The 12,105-nt window shown below is 42.9% G+C and overlaps 2 protein-coding genes across 2 annotated transcripts in view; one reads left to right on the top strand and one right to left on the bottom strand.

Annotated features, from left to right (window-relative positions):
• eva1aa (eva-1 homolog A, regulator of programmed cell death a) overlaps nucleotides 1-2,794 on the bottom strand; it is a gene marked incomplete at its 5' end in the record, with an annotated part of 70,028 nt that extends 67,234 nt beyond the window's left edge. Inside the window, one exon of the mRNA XM_080490628.1 lies at nucleotides 2,686-2,794. Coding sequence (XP_080346754.1) covers nucleotides 2,686-2,794 — 109 coding nt within the window. The remainder of the gene's footprint in view (nucleotides 1-2,685) is intronic.
• Nucleotides 2,795-4,770: 1,976 nt separating this feature from the next.
• On the top strand, nucleotides 4,771-7,605 carry mrpl19 (mitochondrial ribosomal protein L19). Its single transcript, XM_080491233.1, has 6 exons — nucleotides 4,771-4,877; nucleotides 5,029-5,149; nucleotides 5,227-5,345; nucleotides 6,424-6,558; nucleotides 6,802-6,983; nucleotides 7,090-7,605. Exons 1-6 carry the CDS (start codon nucleotides 4,799-4,801, stop codon nucleotides 7,309-7,311), a joined length of 858 nt encoding a protein of 285 aa, XP_080347359.1. The 5' UTR covers nucleotides 4,771-4,798; the 3' UTR covers nucleotides 7,312-7,605.
• The last annotated feature ends 4,500 nt before the right edge of the window (nucleotides 7,606-12,105 follow it).

Below are 12,105 nucleotides of genomic sequence, written 5' to 3' on the forward strand. Positions count from 1 at the left end.
ATCATCAATATATTATTCTATTCAATTTTATGGTTGTATTTTTATGGTCAACTATGACGGTCGACATGACAAGAGAGACTGAAAATTAGTTTGTTTTTTTCTATTTCATCATTTTATCAAGAAATTGTTTTCTCACACATTGATAGTGTTTAACGGACTTCAATCAAACCAAAGCGTGAATGAAAGTGGTTCCAAACACTCACATCACTACAAAAAGGGTTAAAATGCAACTGTGTGATACTTTAAGTTATTCATTCAATCATATTTTTTTTTTTTTTTTTTTTTTAAACTGAATTAATATTGAAAAGCAATGTTGTGTTCCTTCGATCTTTTTCATTGGCGCGATGAAATTCGACAGGGACAACAAAGAGGAAGATGGATGATAACTCCCCCAGACCACGCACTCACGGTGACTATGGGTTAACCTCAGTTGACCCCTTGGCCCCTCGACAGCCTCACATCCCATTGACTAGAGTTAAAAAGGGTTTTTGCCTGCAGGGTTTTTATGACGCAGAAAAAAAAGGAAAGTGGCTTCACTGTAACCCTTTGGCGACTTTACAGGCTCCAGTGTTTCTCGCAACATTAGATTCACAATGTAGAAATTCTGAAGCTTTCCGCGGTTAAAACAAACACACACTGACAAATACTTCTAGATAAAGTTAGGAACGTTCCGTACCCATGTGCAGCAAAAGCTTGATTCCTGTTATTGTTCTTGCCTTTTCTTTTTTTCCAAACAGCTTGATGCTTGATGCTTGTCACTTTCATTTAGCCACACAACTCTGTGTTGACAAAATAATCTTGACAGCTGATAAGGGCTCCCAGTAGAAGATTGAGAAGCAAAAAATAACCTGCCTGTAAACACGTGACGCTTCCGGAGCCATTCTCGAAGAAAGCAGAATTGGGTTACCCACCAATATTTCTTTTTCCTTTTCCACAACGTGCTCAAGGCAGCAGATGACATATGACACTTGTTTCTAGTTGTTCAGGAGAGAAACAAATGCAGAGAACCTAAACTTTTCTTGCCCATAGACATTCAGCCGGACGTCGACAGCTGGGTACCACTGGGCAGATTCACCTCAGTGACCGAGGCTTGTCGGTATGAGCAGATTGCTCACTGTCAGCGATCCAAATATCTGATTGTAAAAAGACAACAAAGTCTGACTGACAGATGTTGGATCTCAACCCGCCGCTTCCGTCACCCCACACTCTGGCAGCCCCTGTCAATCAAAGAGCTCAGCGCCGTCTCCAGGGAAACTCCAGCTGGTCAAGAGTGTGAGGACTGAAGGATTTCTTTGTCAGTGAGGTATTCTGAAGCTGTCCCTTTTCTCGTTTCATTCACAGAGATGCTCGGTCAGCAGTTCTGTAAAACCATGCTGCTCGGGGCAGAATGTAATGCATCTTGGAAGTCACAAACTGTGTACCAAAACTGAGATTCAAAACAAATTAACTCCGGCCATTAAAGGAATAAATAAAATAAGTATTTCCATCATTACTTTGAAGTCTGGTCCTATAGGTGCAGAAATCTGGATTCAGGTGGTCTTATAGCCATCACATCCTGGCTAAATACCCACAATTCCATCTACTCACTCATATTACTTGTGACAACAACACTGACTCCCACATGCATGGCAATTACAGAAATTAACGCTTGTTAACAACCTTCACTAGACCATGATCTGGAGGCGCTCATTAGGCAGCAACATGGGTACATGCACACGGTACCAAACGCAGGGGGCACATTACATACATGTGCTCTTTAGCACCTTCCCCTTCAGTGTTCCTCTGCTGTTTCTAACCAATAGACCCATTAGAGGCCAATTAACACCGACACAAAGCCCCTTTCCTGTTTTATGGGACTGTAAACAAAACCTGCCTTGGGTTGAGCAGAGCTTCACAGACATCAGCACGGCACAGCAAAACTCCATTTAGTGATATGAAGAGATGAACGCCTCCAGCTTTGGCCACACTGGTTTGCACATGAACCTCAGGTAATAGACAGGTTCCACAGCACTTGCATACCGACTGTGGCCTGGATATGAGGCACAGGACAGCCATAAAAACTGCTCTTATAGGCGTTTGTCTTCCTCTCTGACGAGTAAATCTCACGAAGTGGAGCATTTGGTCTAGACAACACTTCCCACAGGGTAACACATTAACCACATTATTCCACTTATCTCAATTGCATCACCAATAGGATGAGTGTAGCAGATCTATAGTGGACTGATAAATCAGCCCCTAATCCCTATGGCTTGAGTAAATGAAGAGCATGTTTGAAGTTACTGATGCGGGTCATTCTGCGCAAACTGTGTCAGAACAGGTCACAAGATAAGCGCAAGAAGAGTCTTTTCCGCATGTTTAAGTTGTGTCCTGGTGGTTTTATGAAGCAAACATCTCGAGTGTGCGTGCTGCAGCATGCCAGAGGCACGGGGCGCCCTGAAAGAGGTCCATACGACACGAGCACCTAAATCACAGTCGTTGTGGAAGTCTGTCTCTGCACTGAAACACACGCGTAAAGACAGAATCCGAGTTGTTGGGCGCAAACTGGGAACTCTGTAGTTGAACCCGGGAGTGACGCACGAGTGTGGATACGCATCAAATCAAGCGTTTATCACTTTCCTGTGGTGATTTTTGAAGTCCAGTGATCAATAAACACCATTATTTTGAAAATAAACATGGACTTCTTACCTGTGAAATCTGAAGAGCCCTTGGTGAGATCGCAGAGGACGGTCAGACACGTTATTCCCAACAGGAGCGCAAAACTGAGGGCTGAGAGAGTCCCATCCGAGAAGGACATCCTTGAAGCCTCAAAGTTTGAGATTTTCCCCGAATCATCAGAAAAGTTCAGCGGCAGCATGGAGTTTCAGATTGTGCGTCGCTTGCGGGAGATGTGCGGGGCCATCGCGTCTTCTATCCTCCCCTCATCCTCCTCCCACCACACCGACTCCGCCGTGTGCGTCCCGGATCGAGTCTGTGCGCAACTCTGAGGAGAGGGAGCACATTTCCAACTGCGTGCGTTCAGACTGTGGCAGCCTGAGCCCACCTGCAGGAGCCACGCTCCCCTGCAGGGTCTCAAAGACCCGGAATTGCCTGCCAGAGCAAAACAATCCCAAATAAAGCTAAAGAAACAAAGTAATTTATCTTTGATGTACTTTTTTTAACTTTGTAAACATGTGGGTATCCAGAACAGCACGTGTTGCACTACACTTTATTGGACTACTTTAATGAGGTAAACACTGTTTTGCTTTTTTAAAGTAAATGTTTCCATTTCAAACAAACAAAATATCAAGGTCAGAATTAGTTTTTCCAAACAAAATGATGGATGCGATTTTTGTTCCCCTTCGGATACATTTATTTTATAATATGATGTTGCGATTTTTACACATCAGTAAGTCGTCTAAAAAGATTACCAGCTAAAGTCATCTCCAAAAAGGTTTTTTTTTTGTTTTTTTTTTATGTTTGTGTGACTTATTTTCAAGTATGTAAGCAGACTGATATGCCCACTAACAGAGCTGACTCTAATTATGGCCTCCATGTTTAAAAGCACCATTACAGGAGAACTATACAGCGTCTCAACCTGACATTCCCCCATTACTATATAAGAATGTATAAGTACATTCAACTGTAAACTGTCTTCTCGAAAACGTGTTTAGTTAGTATCCCTATCATGTCTTCACCCAAGTTGGTGGTGGTAGACCACCTACGACTTTCTAGGAAATGTTAACTTGTTCATGCATTTATTTTCAGGAGCCGGATTATTGTAATGGTGTGTTTACAGGTGTCAGTAAAAATATATGTTAGACAGCTGCAGCTCATCCAGAGTCCTCGCCAGCGCAGAGGCTGGAGCACATTACACCTGAGCTTCAAACTCACTGCACTGGCTGCCTATGTCAAATGATCCACTATAAATCAGATTTTTCTAGTCTATAAAGTTTGAATGGTCTTTGGCTTAAATACATCTTGGATTTACTTGAAGAATCTGAAACATCCAGATCCCTGAGGTTTTCAGGAGGAGGATTACGGAGCAAAAAAAAAAAAAAGGGGGGGGGGGGTCTTTTTACTTCCTACACTCTTCATCTGTCTCCTCACTGCTGAGACTCACTTCTTTTAAATTAGCCCTTAAAACACTCCTGTATACTCACGCTTTCAAATAAACAAGATATGTCACCTATTTAGTTACCTTCATCTGACTGAAATTTTACATTATTTTTTCTTCTTTTTATGGTGTTCCTAATTGCGTTGCTTAAATGTATTTAATTTATTTCATTGTGAAACACTGTCCATTGCCTGGTGTCTGAATGGTGCTATAGACATACATGTCCCTTGCCTTGCCTTTCAACCACACTTAAAAGTAACTTCTTGAAAAGTTTTGAAAGATAAGTTCACCTTTTCTCACTTGCACTGATGTGAAACACACTAAATTATATCATCCTATAAATAAATAAAAAATCAAAACACCACTCGAAATTTAATTCAAAAGTTAAAAGTAAGGGGCATCATCATTTACTTGTTGGAGGGATTCAAGTAACTCAGGTGAGACAAACTTTTCTAATATATTTCCTTTTGTAAAAAATCAATAAAGCCCCAGAACATCTAAATATTGTGAATACAGATTGACAGTGACTGTAGTGTCTTATTAGCAGTTTTATCAAAGAGAAGGCCGTGGGGTCTGGCTGTAAAGAGCAGTGTCGCCACCGTGTGTGTTTCTGCCAGAACTGCAGTTTGTGGTGAAACGCGCTTCGATGCGTTTTGTCCTTCACGGTTTCCGTACACGTTCCCATGTGACAACAGAAGGTCAGTCATGGCTGTCGGCTCCAAAGGACTCGATAAATTCATCCTTTCTTTGAGGTTTTTACGAAACATACAGCTCCAAAATGAACGTAAGTGAACTTAAGTCTTTCTGCAGTATTCTTCACGTGAGGCCGGTAAGCGTAAACGAGCCATTAAACGTTAAAACGGAGCTAACGGGGCTAACTGTGTTAGCTAGCGACTTTCCCACTGACTGTTTCTTATTTATTCTCCAATTTTAAGGTTTTTTATCTTCCTCTGTGTGCCGTCGTGCCCCTGGGAGTGAAGGCGACCCACCTAAGTTCATCCCTCCGTCCAAACCTGTCATCATAGACAAATCACAGCCTGTGGCATCCCAGAGAAAGTATGACATTTAATGACATTAATCACATCCACTGACTCAATCGAACAATCTATTTGAATTGTTCTGGCTTCTTTCAGGTTTCTGAGCCCAGAGTTCATTCCACCCAGGCAGAGAACAGACCCCTTGAAGTTTTCTCTTGAGAGGAAAGAAATGATCCGCCGGAGGAAAGTGATTGATATTCCTGAATTCTACGTTGGTAAGTGTGAGATGATGAGATTACAGTGGAAAAGGCTCATCCGGACGATCCATACGTCTGTCTCCTATACCGCTTTATCCTGTTCAGGGTGACTGGAGGCGATCCCAGCTAACATCGGGGTTCAACCTGGACAGGTCCCCAGTCCATCAGGACAAACAGCCACACACACATTTTCACATCTAGGGGCAATTTAGGGTCACCAGTTTACCCCACATGCATGCACTGTTGAGCACCTCAGTGTTTTGGGATTCATAAGTGTATATTGTGTAATTGAATGCCAATGTTTCATAGTTTTATGAGCAATCAATTGCATTTTATTCATATAGTATCAAAAACAACAGTCATCTAAAGGCACCTTAAAAAAATACAGATATTTTAATTTCATCAGTTATAATTCCTTTTTAGAAGTCATTAATTGTTTTCTAGGCTTTGTATATTAATGACAGATGCTTACTACTTATGCAAAATGAGACCAAACTCCAGGAGAAAGTCTGCACATAAATACAGTTGTCATTATGTCATGCATATTTTCATATATCATTATACTCTCTCTGCTCTGCTGTGTAAGTCTAATGTACAGCTGATTGTCTGCAGTTTGCTTCAGTTTTCACACTATTTTTAGGATTTTCCTCTATTTTATTGGAAACATGTAAAAACGGATACAGGAAAGACTTTGATTCCATTCACATTTTGTGAAATAAGTTGAGATGCTGTAAATCTTCTAATACCCTGCCAACCACTGTGACACATATGGTTCTTATGTTATATTCATTGTATATTTTTTTGTGATTTTCTTAAGGATACGCGAGTGAAAGGGTTTTTAGTTGTAGTCATAAGGGATCACCGGCACGAGCGAACATCTGAATAGTACTGCACTTTCCTGGAAGTGCACAAAGTATTTCACTCTGCCTGTTTTTATTTTTCTTCCTTCTCAACAAGGATTTCATTATATCGCAAACAAATTCAGCATATTGGCATTGTTGCAATTTTGTTCAAACACGCGTGAATTTACAATATTAGATGTATTAACTACTCCTGTGACATTATTGAAACAGTTTTGTATTTATCATGCTTTTAGGGACCATTCTAGCGGTGACCATGGCCGATCCCAATGCCAGCGGGAAAACCAACCGCTTTGTTGGCATTTGTATCCAGAGAGGCGGGAAGGGGCTGGGGGCCACATTTGTTTTGAGGAACATTATTAATAACCAAGGTAAGGCCTGCTTTCCAACAAGTGTTTCCTGATCTCTTAGTTTAATCATTAAGAGTATAGTTTTCTTGTTTTGCAAGAAACGATGAAGTGGTCAGTTAGGATTCCTCTCCTTGTTTCTATTTATATCATATTCTATAAAACCAATAATCTCACCATATTATTCTCTCAGGACCTAAACAGGAAGCTGTTAGCCGTCATGTAAATGTGAAGCTTTAATCCCTTATTTTCTTCTTGCGTCTCCAGGTGTGGAGATCTGCTACGAGCTGTACAGCCCTCGTTTGCAGACCATTGAAGTGCTGAAGTTTGAGAAACGGTTGGATGACAATCTGATGTACCTGAGAGATGCTCTGGCCGAGTACAGCACCATTGACCCAGAAATGAAGCCTGTGCCATTCTCAATCACCGACGACGTGCCGGTCAACAAGGTGAGGGGCCGTCGAGGCGCAAAAACAGCCGAAACAAAAGAGACTTAGAAAGCAAATGTCTTTGTCATCAAGAAAACGTTTTTTTTTTTACTGGTCTTTCCATCAGCTGAAAGTAAAGATGCGTCCCAGACCGTGGTCCAAACGCTGGGAACGGCCAAAGTTCAACATCCAGGGAATTCGCTTTGACCTGAGCCTGACACCGAGCAAGATGGAGCACGCTCAGAAGTGGGCGGAGCCCTGGAGGGAGTACGACATGCTGAAGGAGTATGACACCTCCAAACTGGAGGAGCAGATCCTCGCCGAAGTCCAGGCTGAGATGAGCAAGTGAGACCTCGCGAAGGTTGTTGTTGCTTTTCCAGGGACTGGAAAAAGGAAGTTGGCATAGAGGTGGAATGACTGGATGTACTTCAATCAGGTCCTCTAGATGTTTTACTGCTGCCACACTGACGCATTTAACAAGGAGCCAATAGGGAAACTGGTGTTTATCTTTGAGGTATTCATGTTTTTTGTACAGCAGTGAACTGGAGAGTACATGAGTTTATCCAGTGTCACTGGCATGAGATGTTGTACAGTCCACCACGCAGATATTATGGGTTCTATAATAAAAAGCTCTGAAACCTTCAAAGGATCGTAAATGCCTTTCATTGACTTATTTTGTTTTTGCAATGAGTTGTGTAGTTGTTGAACGCTAGGTGGCACTATTTCTCTATATGTGACGTCCCACAGCAGTTATATAACTATCGCAGTGTTTTGAGGGGAACTCCTGCCAGGCTAAGATAAACAAACCATGTACTATTTAAACAAATGATGGGACGCCTGTTCCTAAGAAACAGGTTGACTGAGTTTTCTGAGATTCTTATTTAAGGAACCCCCCCCACCCACCCACCCAAAAAAAAAAAAAAGTATTAAGGTGCTGCTTAAGATTTCCAGTAATCCAGTGTGCTGGTGGAGGCTGCAGTTCCGTGCACTTTGAAAACAAAACTGGCATACACCAAAGACACCCGGTAGTGTTTTACTGTTGTGGATGGAAAATTGTGGTGCTAAGATGGTATGTTAGAGCGTCAGCCGAGGTAGTATAAAAACACTTGGACTCCTTATGTTATGTCTGCTCCCTGCGAGTGTGTGAGTGTGTGTGTGTGTGCATATAAACAAGCAGAATGAGTCCCTGCACTCTAATTTCTCCATATTACAGGATGAGACACGGAGAAAATGGTCTCTAATACGGGAGTAGCAGATGTTTGCTGAGCTCATTACGGACCACACAGAATCCCTGCGTGGAGATACGGAGGAATAAAAAGAGTGATTATTGGTGTTACTTTTCGGGTTAGAGGATGGGAGAAAAAGCTTTTACCGACAATACGCAGTGATTCACAGGATACTGGGTGGAGTTAATAGTTTTTTAATCATTTTGGTCAAATTGCCAAACCTGCACCTGTTGAGCAAACATGCTCCCCGACTCGGTGGTTTTCCTCCGACTAACATTTGATCGGCAATGAAGGAAATGAACTAGATCTACTTGTGTGTACAGTGCAGTGTCTGTACTGCGGATTGTCATTAAGCAGCCCACTGAAGCAGGTGGCCCTTTCACCTTCTCATTTCTCACCCTCCGTATTGCTGTTCGCCAGTGATTAATGTCCTCAAGTAGGGGCGGGAACAAAGATGTTTATCCTGGAGCGCACTGCCAAGTCGTTGGAGGCATTCCACGGCAACACCACTGAACTGGTAAACTAGTCTAAACCACAAAGTTACTCAGCCTGAGTCAGTACTTCAAGGAGACTTCCTGCCAGTGTGTGTGTGTGGTTGTGTGTGTGAGTGTGTGTGTGTGTGTGTGTGTGTGTGTGTGTGTGTGTGTGTGTGTGTGTGTGTGTGTGTGTGTGTGTGTGTGTGTGTGTGTGTGTGTGTGTGTGTGTGTGTGTGTGTGTGTTAAGTGCTTCAGGTTGGTGATGTGAACTGTATGTGCCTCTCGTACCCTCAGGTTGACTTTTCTGCACCTGGAGAGGAGAAGTTTGAGTCCTTTGGCTGGGAAAGCAGATCAAGCACTACACACAAACCCTCTCTCTCTTACACAGGCTATCATATCAGCCTTTGCCACAGACAAGACACCCTGAACAGTGCCAACTGTAAACGTTTGGATGACCTGTCTGTCACACCTCGCAAGAAACCAGATACGCCGCCTTCACGGCTGCTGTGGAATCGGGGTGGGGCGTTCAGGTTTGAGGAGAGCGTAATCCCGCCCCTCGGTAACATCCGACTATAAAGCATAGAGGCCTGATGATAGCTACAGTGCCACGGTACTATGAAGGTCAGTGCAGGAATGTAGGGAGGGACATACTCTTCTAATCTGTCTTCCTCCCTTTCGCTGGTGCTCCCATGACCTTCATCTCTTACTCTCTCGGAGGGGGGGGGGGGGGGGGGGATTGCTCCGGCTTTGAAAAGGAGCCAGGTTGATGAATTGGAGAGGATGTGATACAGGGTGTGCGGCAACTCCCACAGGTTGAGATTTTTGGGGTGATGTCCTCCGCCGGGCCAATACAGTAAATGCCATTTTGCTCCCTGCCTTTGAGTGCGCTCTCATCTCTTAACATCTCTGTCACGGTGTGATTTCTTACTCTCCTGTCTGCAGGTCTGTGGAAATTAGTTTCACTCTCTCTGGCTCTGTCAGGGAGTGTGAACTGTGTTTGAGTTGTCTGTGTGTATGACAAGTGCAACGGGATACTGGGCCACCCATAGGCCCCAGGTAAATTACACCCTGTCACTATGTGTGTGTGTGTGTGTGTGTGTGTGTGTGTACACGTGTGCTGGTGCATGTGTGTGCGAGCTGCTCGGGGCCACCCGTAGTCCTAGGTAAATTACACACTTGAGTTTCACCATATGTTTCCAGCCAAACGACACAAGCGTCTGCTCTCGTCTGACTCTCCCATGGGCCTGACAGGGGCTCCTGCTGCCATCACTCTCCCTTTGTTACGCACACACACAGACAACCTGACGGTGCGACAGCTGTTCGGGAACATTACATTGCCAGCAGCTGATAGCTGAAGTTGAACAGACACATAGCGCAGTCATTTTAATAATGTGGCCCTGTGTGGATTGGGTCTGGTAGTACTGCCAGGGTCAATGCTTCATTTCCACTCGGGAGCCAAGCATCCTGCGAATGTTGGGATAAAAGTGTCCATCAAATGTTGCGTGTTCAACGAAATGTTTCAGTCTTTGCCAGAACTGCAAATATGAGTTAACGCTCCAGAAAATTAAACTGTCCGGCTGCTTTGTCAGAACTGCCAGAAAAAGTCTTCAGTCGAGAAGATGTAGTTTGAAAAAAGTCTGCTGACAAGTTTAATTATATATTTGGGGCATCTAATGCCATAGAAATACCACAAGCACCAGTGATTCCATCTTAATTCTGATACAATTATTGTCTTGTGAATTTCATAGCTTGCACACACACACACACACACACACACAGCTCACCTGACCCCAGGCGGAATAAAGGTGCTGTAAAATGGTAAATCTACTTTTTCCCACCGATTCAATAGTACCAGAAACACTTTAGCATGTCAATCACAATCAGTCATCCACGCACACTTACTCTCAGTGTGTACCATTTCTGTGTAGATTCTGCATGTTCTCCCTGTGCATACATGACTTTTTATTGTACTTCAGTTTCCTCCAGCAGTCTAAAAGTATGTGATGGAGGTTAATTGGTGACGCAAAATTGCCAATGTTGTGACTATGAGTGTGTGTCTCTGTGATTGCGATCTGTCAGGATGTACTCTGCCTCACGCTACAGTCAGTAGGGATGGGCTCCAGTGGCCTTAAGTTGGAAATAGCGGAATATAAGAGAAACGGATGCTGTTAAGAAGAATGTGTGCAATGTTATTTAATCACAATGAGTTTGGGTGCTGCAGTTAATAATGTGTTTGGGCCCAAATGAACTGTCCTGCTGTGGAAAATGCTCATTAGAGAACCAAAGGTGTATTCATGCCACAGCTGGAAACAGTAACCAAACAAATGTATTATTTACTTCTGTTTGGTTGGTATTACTACACTCTATAAGCAATTTCAGAGAGATACTCATATTAAAGCTTTTATTTAGTTTTTCTTTTTATCTTCACATGTCCTCACCACAAATGCATATCATGGATTTCGTCGACCATTGGCGGTGTCTTTGGTTTGGCTGCAGATTAAATGGGATGCAAACCTTAAGAGTGCTGTTCCTCAGTTTATGCCAGAGCAGTTGAAAACCGAGGAGGGTTTTAACAGAGTCGCCTGGATACAAAGCAGACTAAAGTCGGTCTTGGTCATATGATCAGAGGAGCACTGTGGCCAGACCCCAGCTCTAAATAATACTCAAACCTTTTGTTTGAAGGTAATCCCGTTAGATGTCAGATGATCACAAAGACTATTTATATTTCAATTTGTCCATGGCTCTTACAGTACAGTAGATCAGTACATTCAAAATGTACTATCAATATCTAGAAGCTATAAGGCCTCAACAGAATGTTCTGCATCATCCCTGGTTTTGGGGGATATAGGCTGTAGTGTACATTTCAGTGACATTTGGTTATAAGCTTCGTATGTAGGGACATGATGTCACATAAAATATCTGCCAGCCCAAACAGCATTCATGTTCCCTTAAAGGTCACAGCTGTCTGATTTGATCTGTCATGTTTACATGTCCTCTTCAGTAAGAAAAGAAAAAAAAAAAGAAGATTTGAAGTCTTTTCTACTTGTAGCATGTTCCTGTCCACACGCTCCCCAAGGTAAGATCACCCAAGGCTGTTGGACGCATTCCTCACATTGCTGGGTATCACTACTTGTTCCTGCCAAAGCCAGTGCGAGTTAACTTGTGGTTTATTACTGAGGACACAGGGGGTTTAGCAGAACACAAGACAATGTTCATGCTGACAGATTTTCATTCCTATTTGCTCATAATGACGATTTTTTTTTCGAGAATAATTATGTGATCTGAAAGTATTTGTTATTCCTGGTTTGAATAACAAATATTGCAATTTAAGTAGTAATGGATTTATTTAGCTGCCTCTAGGGGGCGACCTCCTCTTTGTCTTTTACCCCTGCCTGTATTCTAGCTCCCAGTTCCCCTGCACAGCTGGTCTTCTTCTCTCCT

Source organism: Lipophrys pholis (genome assembly GCF_963383615.2).
Source record: "Lipophrys pholis genome assembly, chromosome: 21".
Taxonomy (NCBI): Eukaryota; Metazoa; Chordata; class Actinopteri; order Blenniiformes; family Blenniidae; genus Lipophrys; species Lipophrys pholis.

What these genes read in the sequence shown, in the direction of transcription:
- mrpl19 (XM_080491233.1), top strand. Translation starts at nt 4,799, where the DNA reads ATGGCTGTCGGCTCCAAAGGACTCGATAAATTCATCCTTTCTTTGAGG. An exon ending in CATACAGCTCCAAAATGAAC is followed by an intron (nt 4,878 to 5,028) that starts GTAAGTGAACTT and finishes TCCAATTTTAAG; the next exon opens with GTTTTTTATCTTCCTCTGTG. An exon ending in ACGACGTGCCGGTCAACAAG is followed by an intron (nt 6,984 to 7,089) that starts GTGAGGGGCCGT and finishes TCTTTCCATCAG; the next exon opens with CTGAAAGTAAAGATGCGTCC.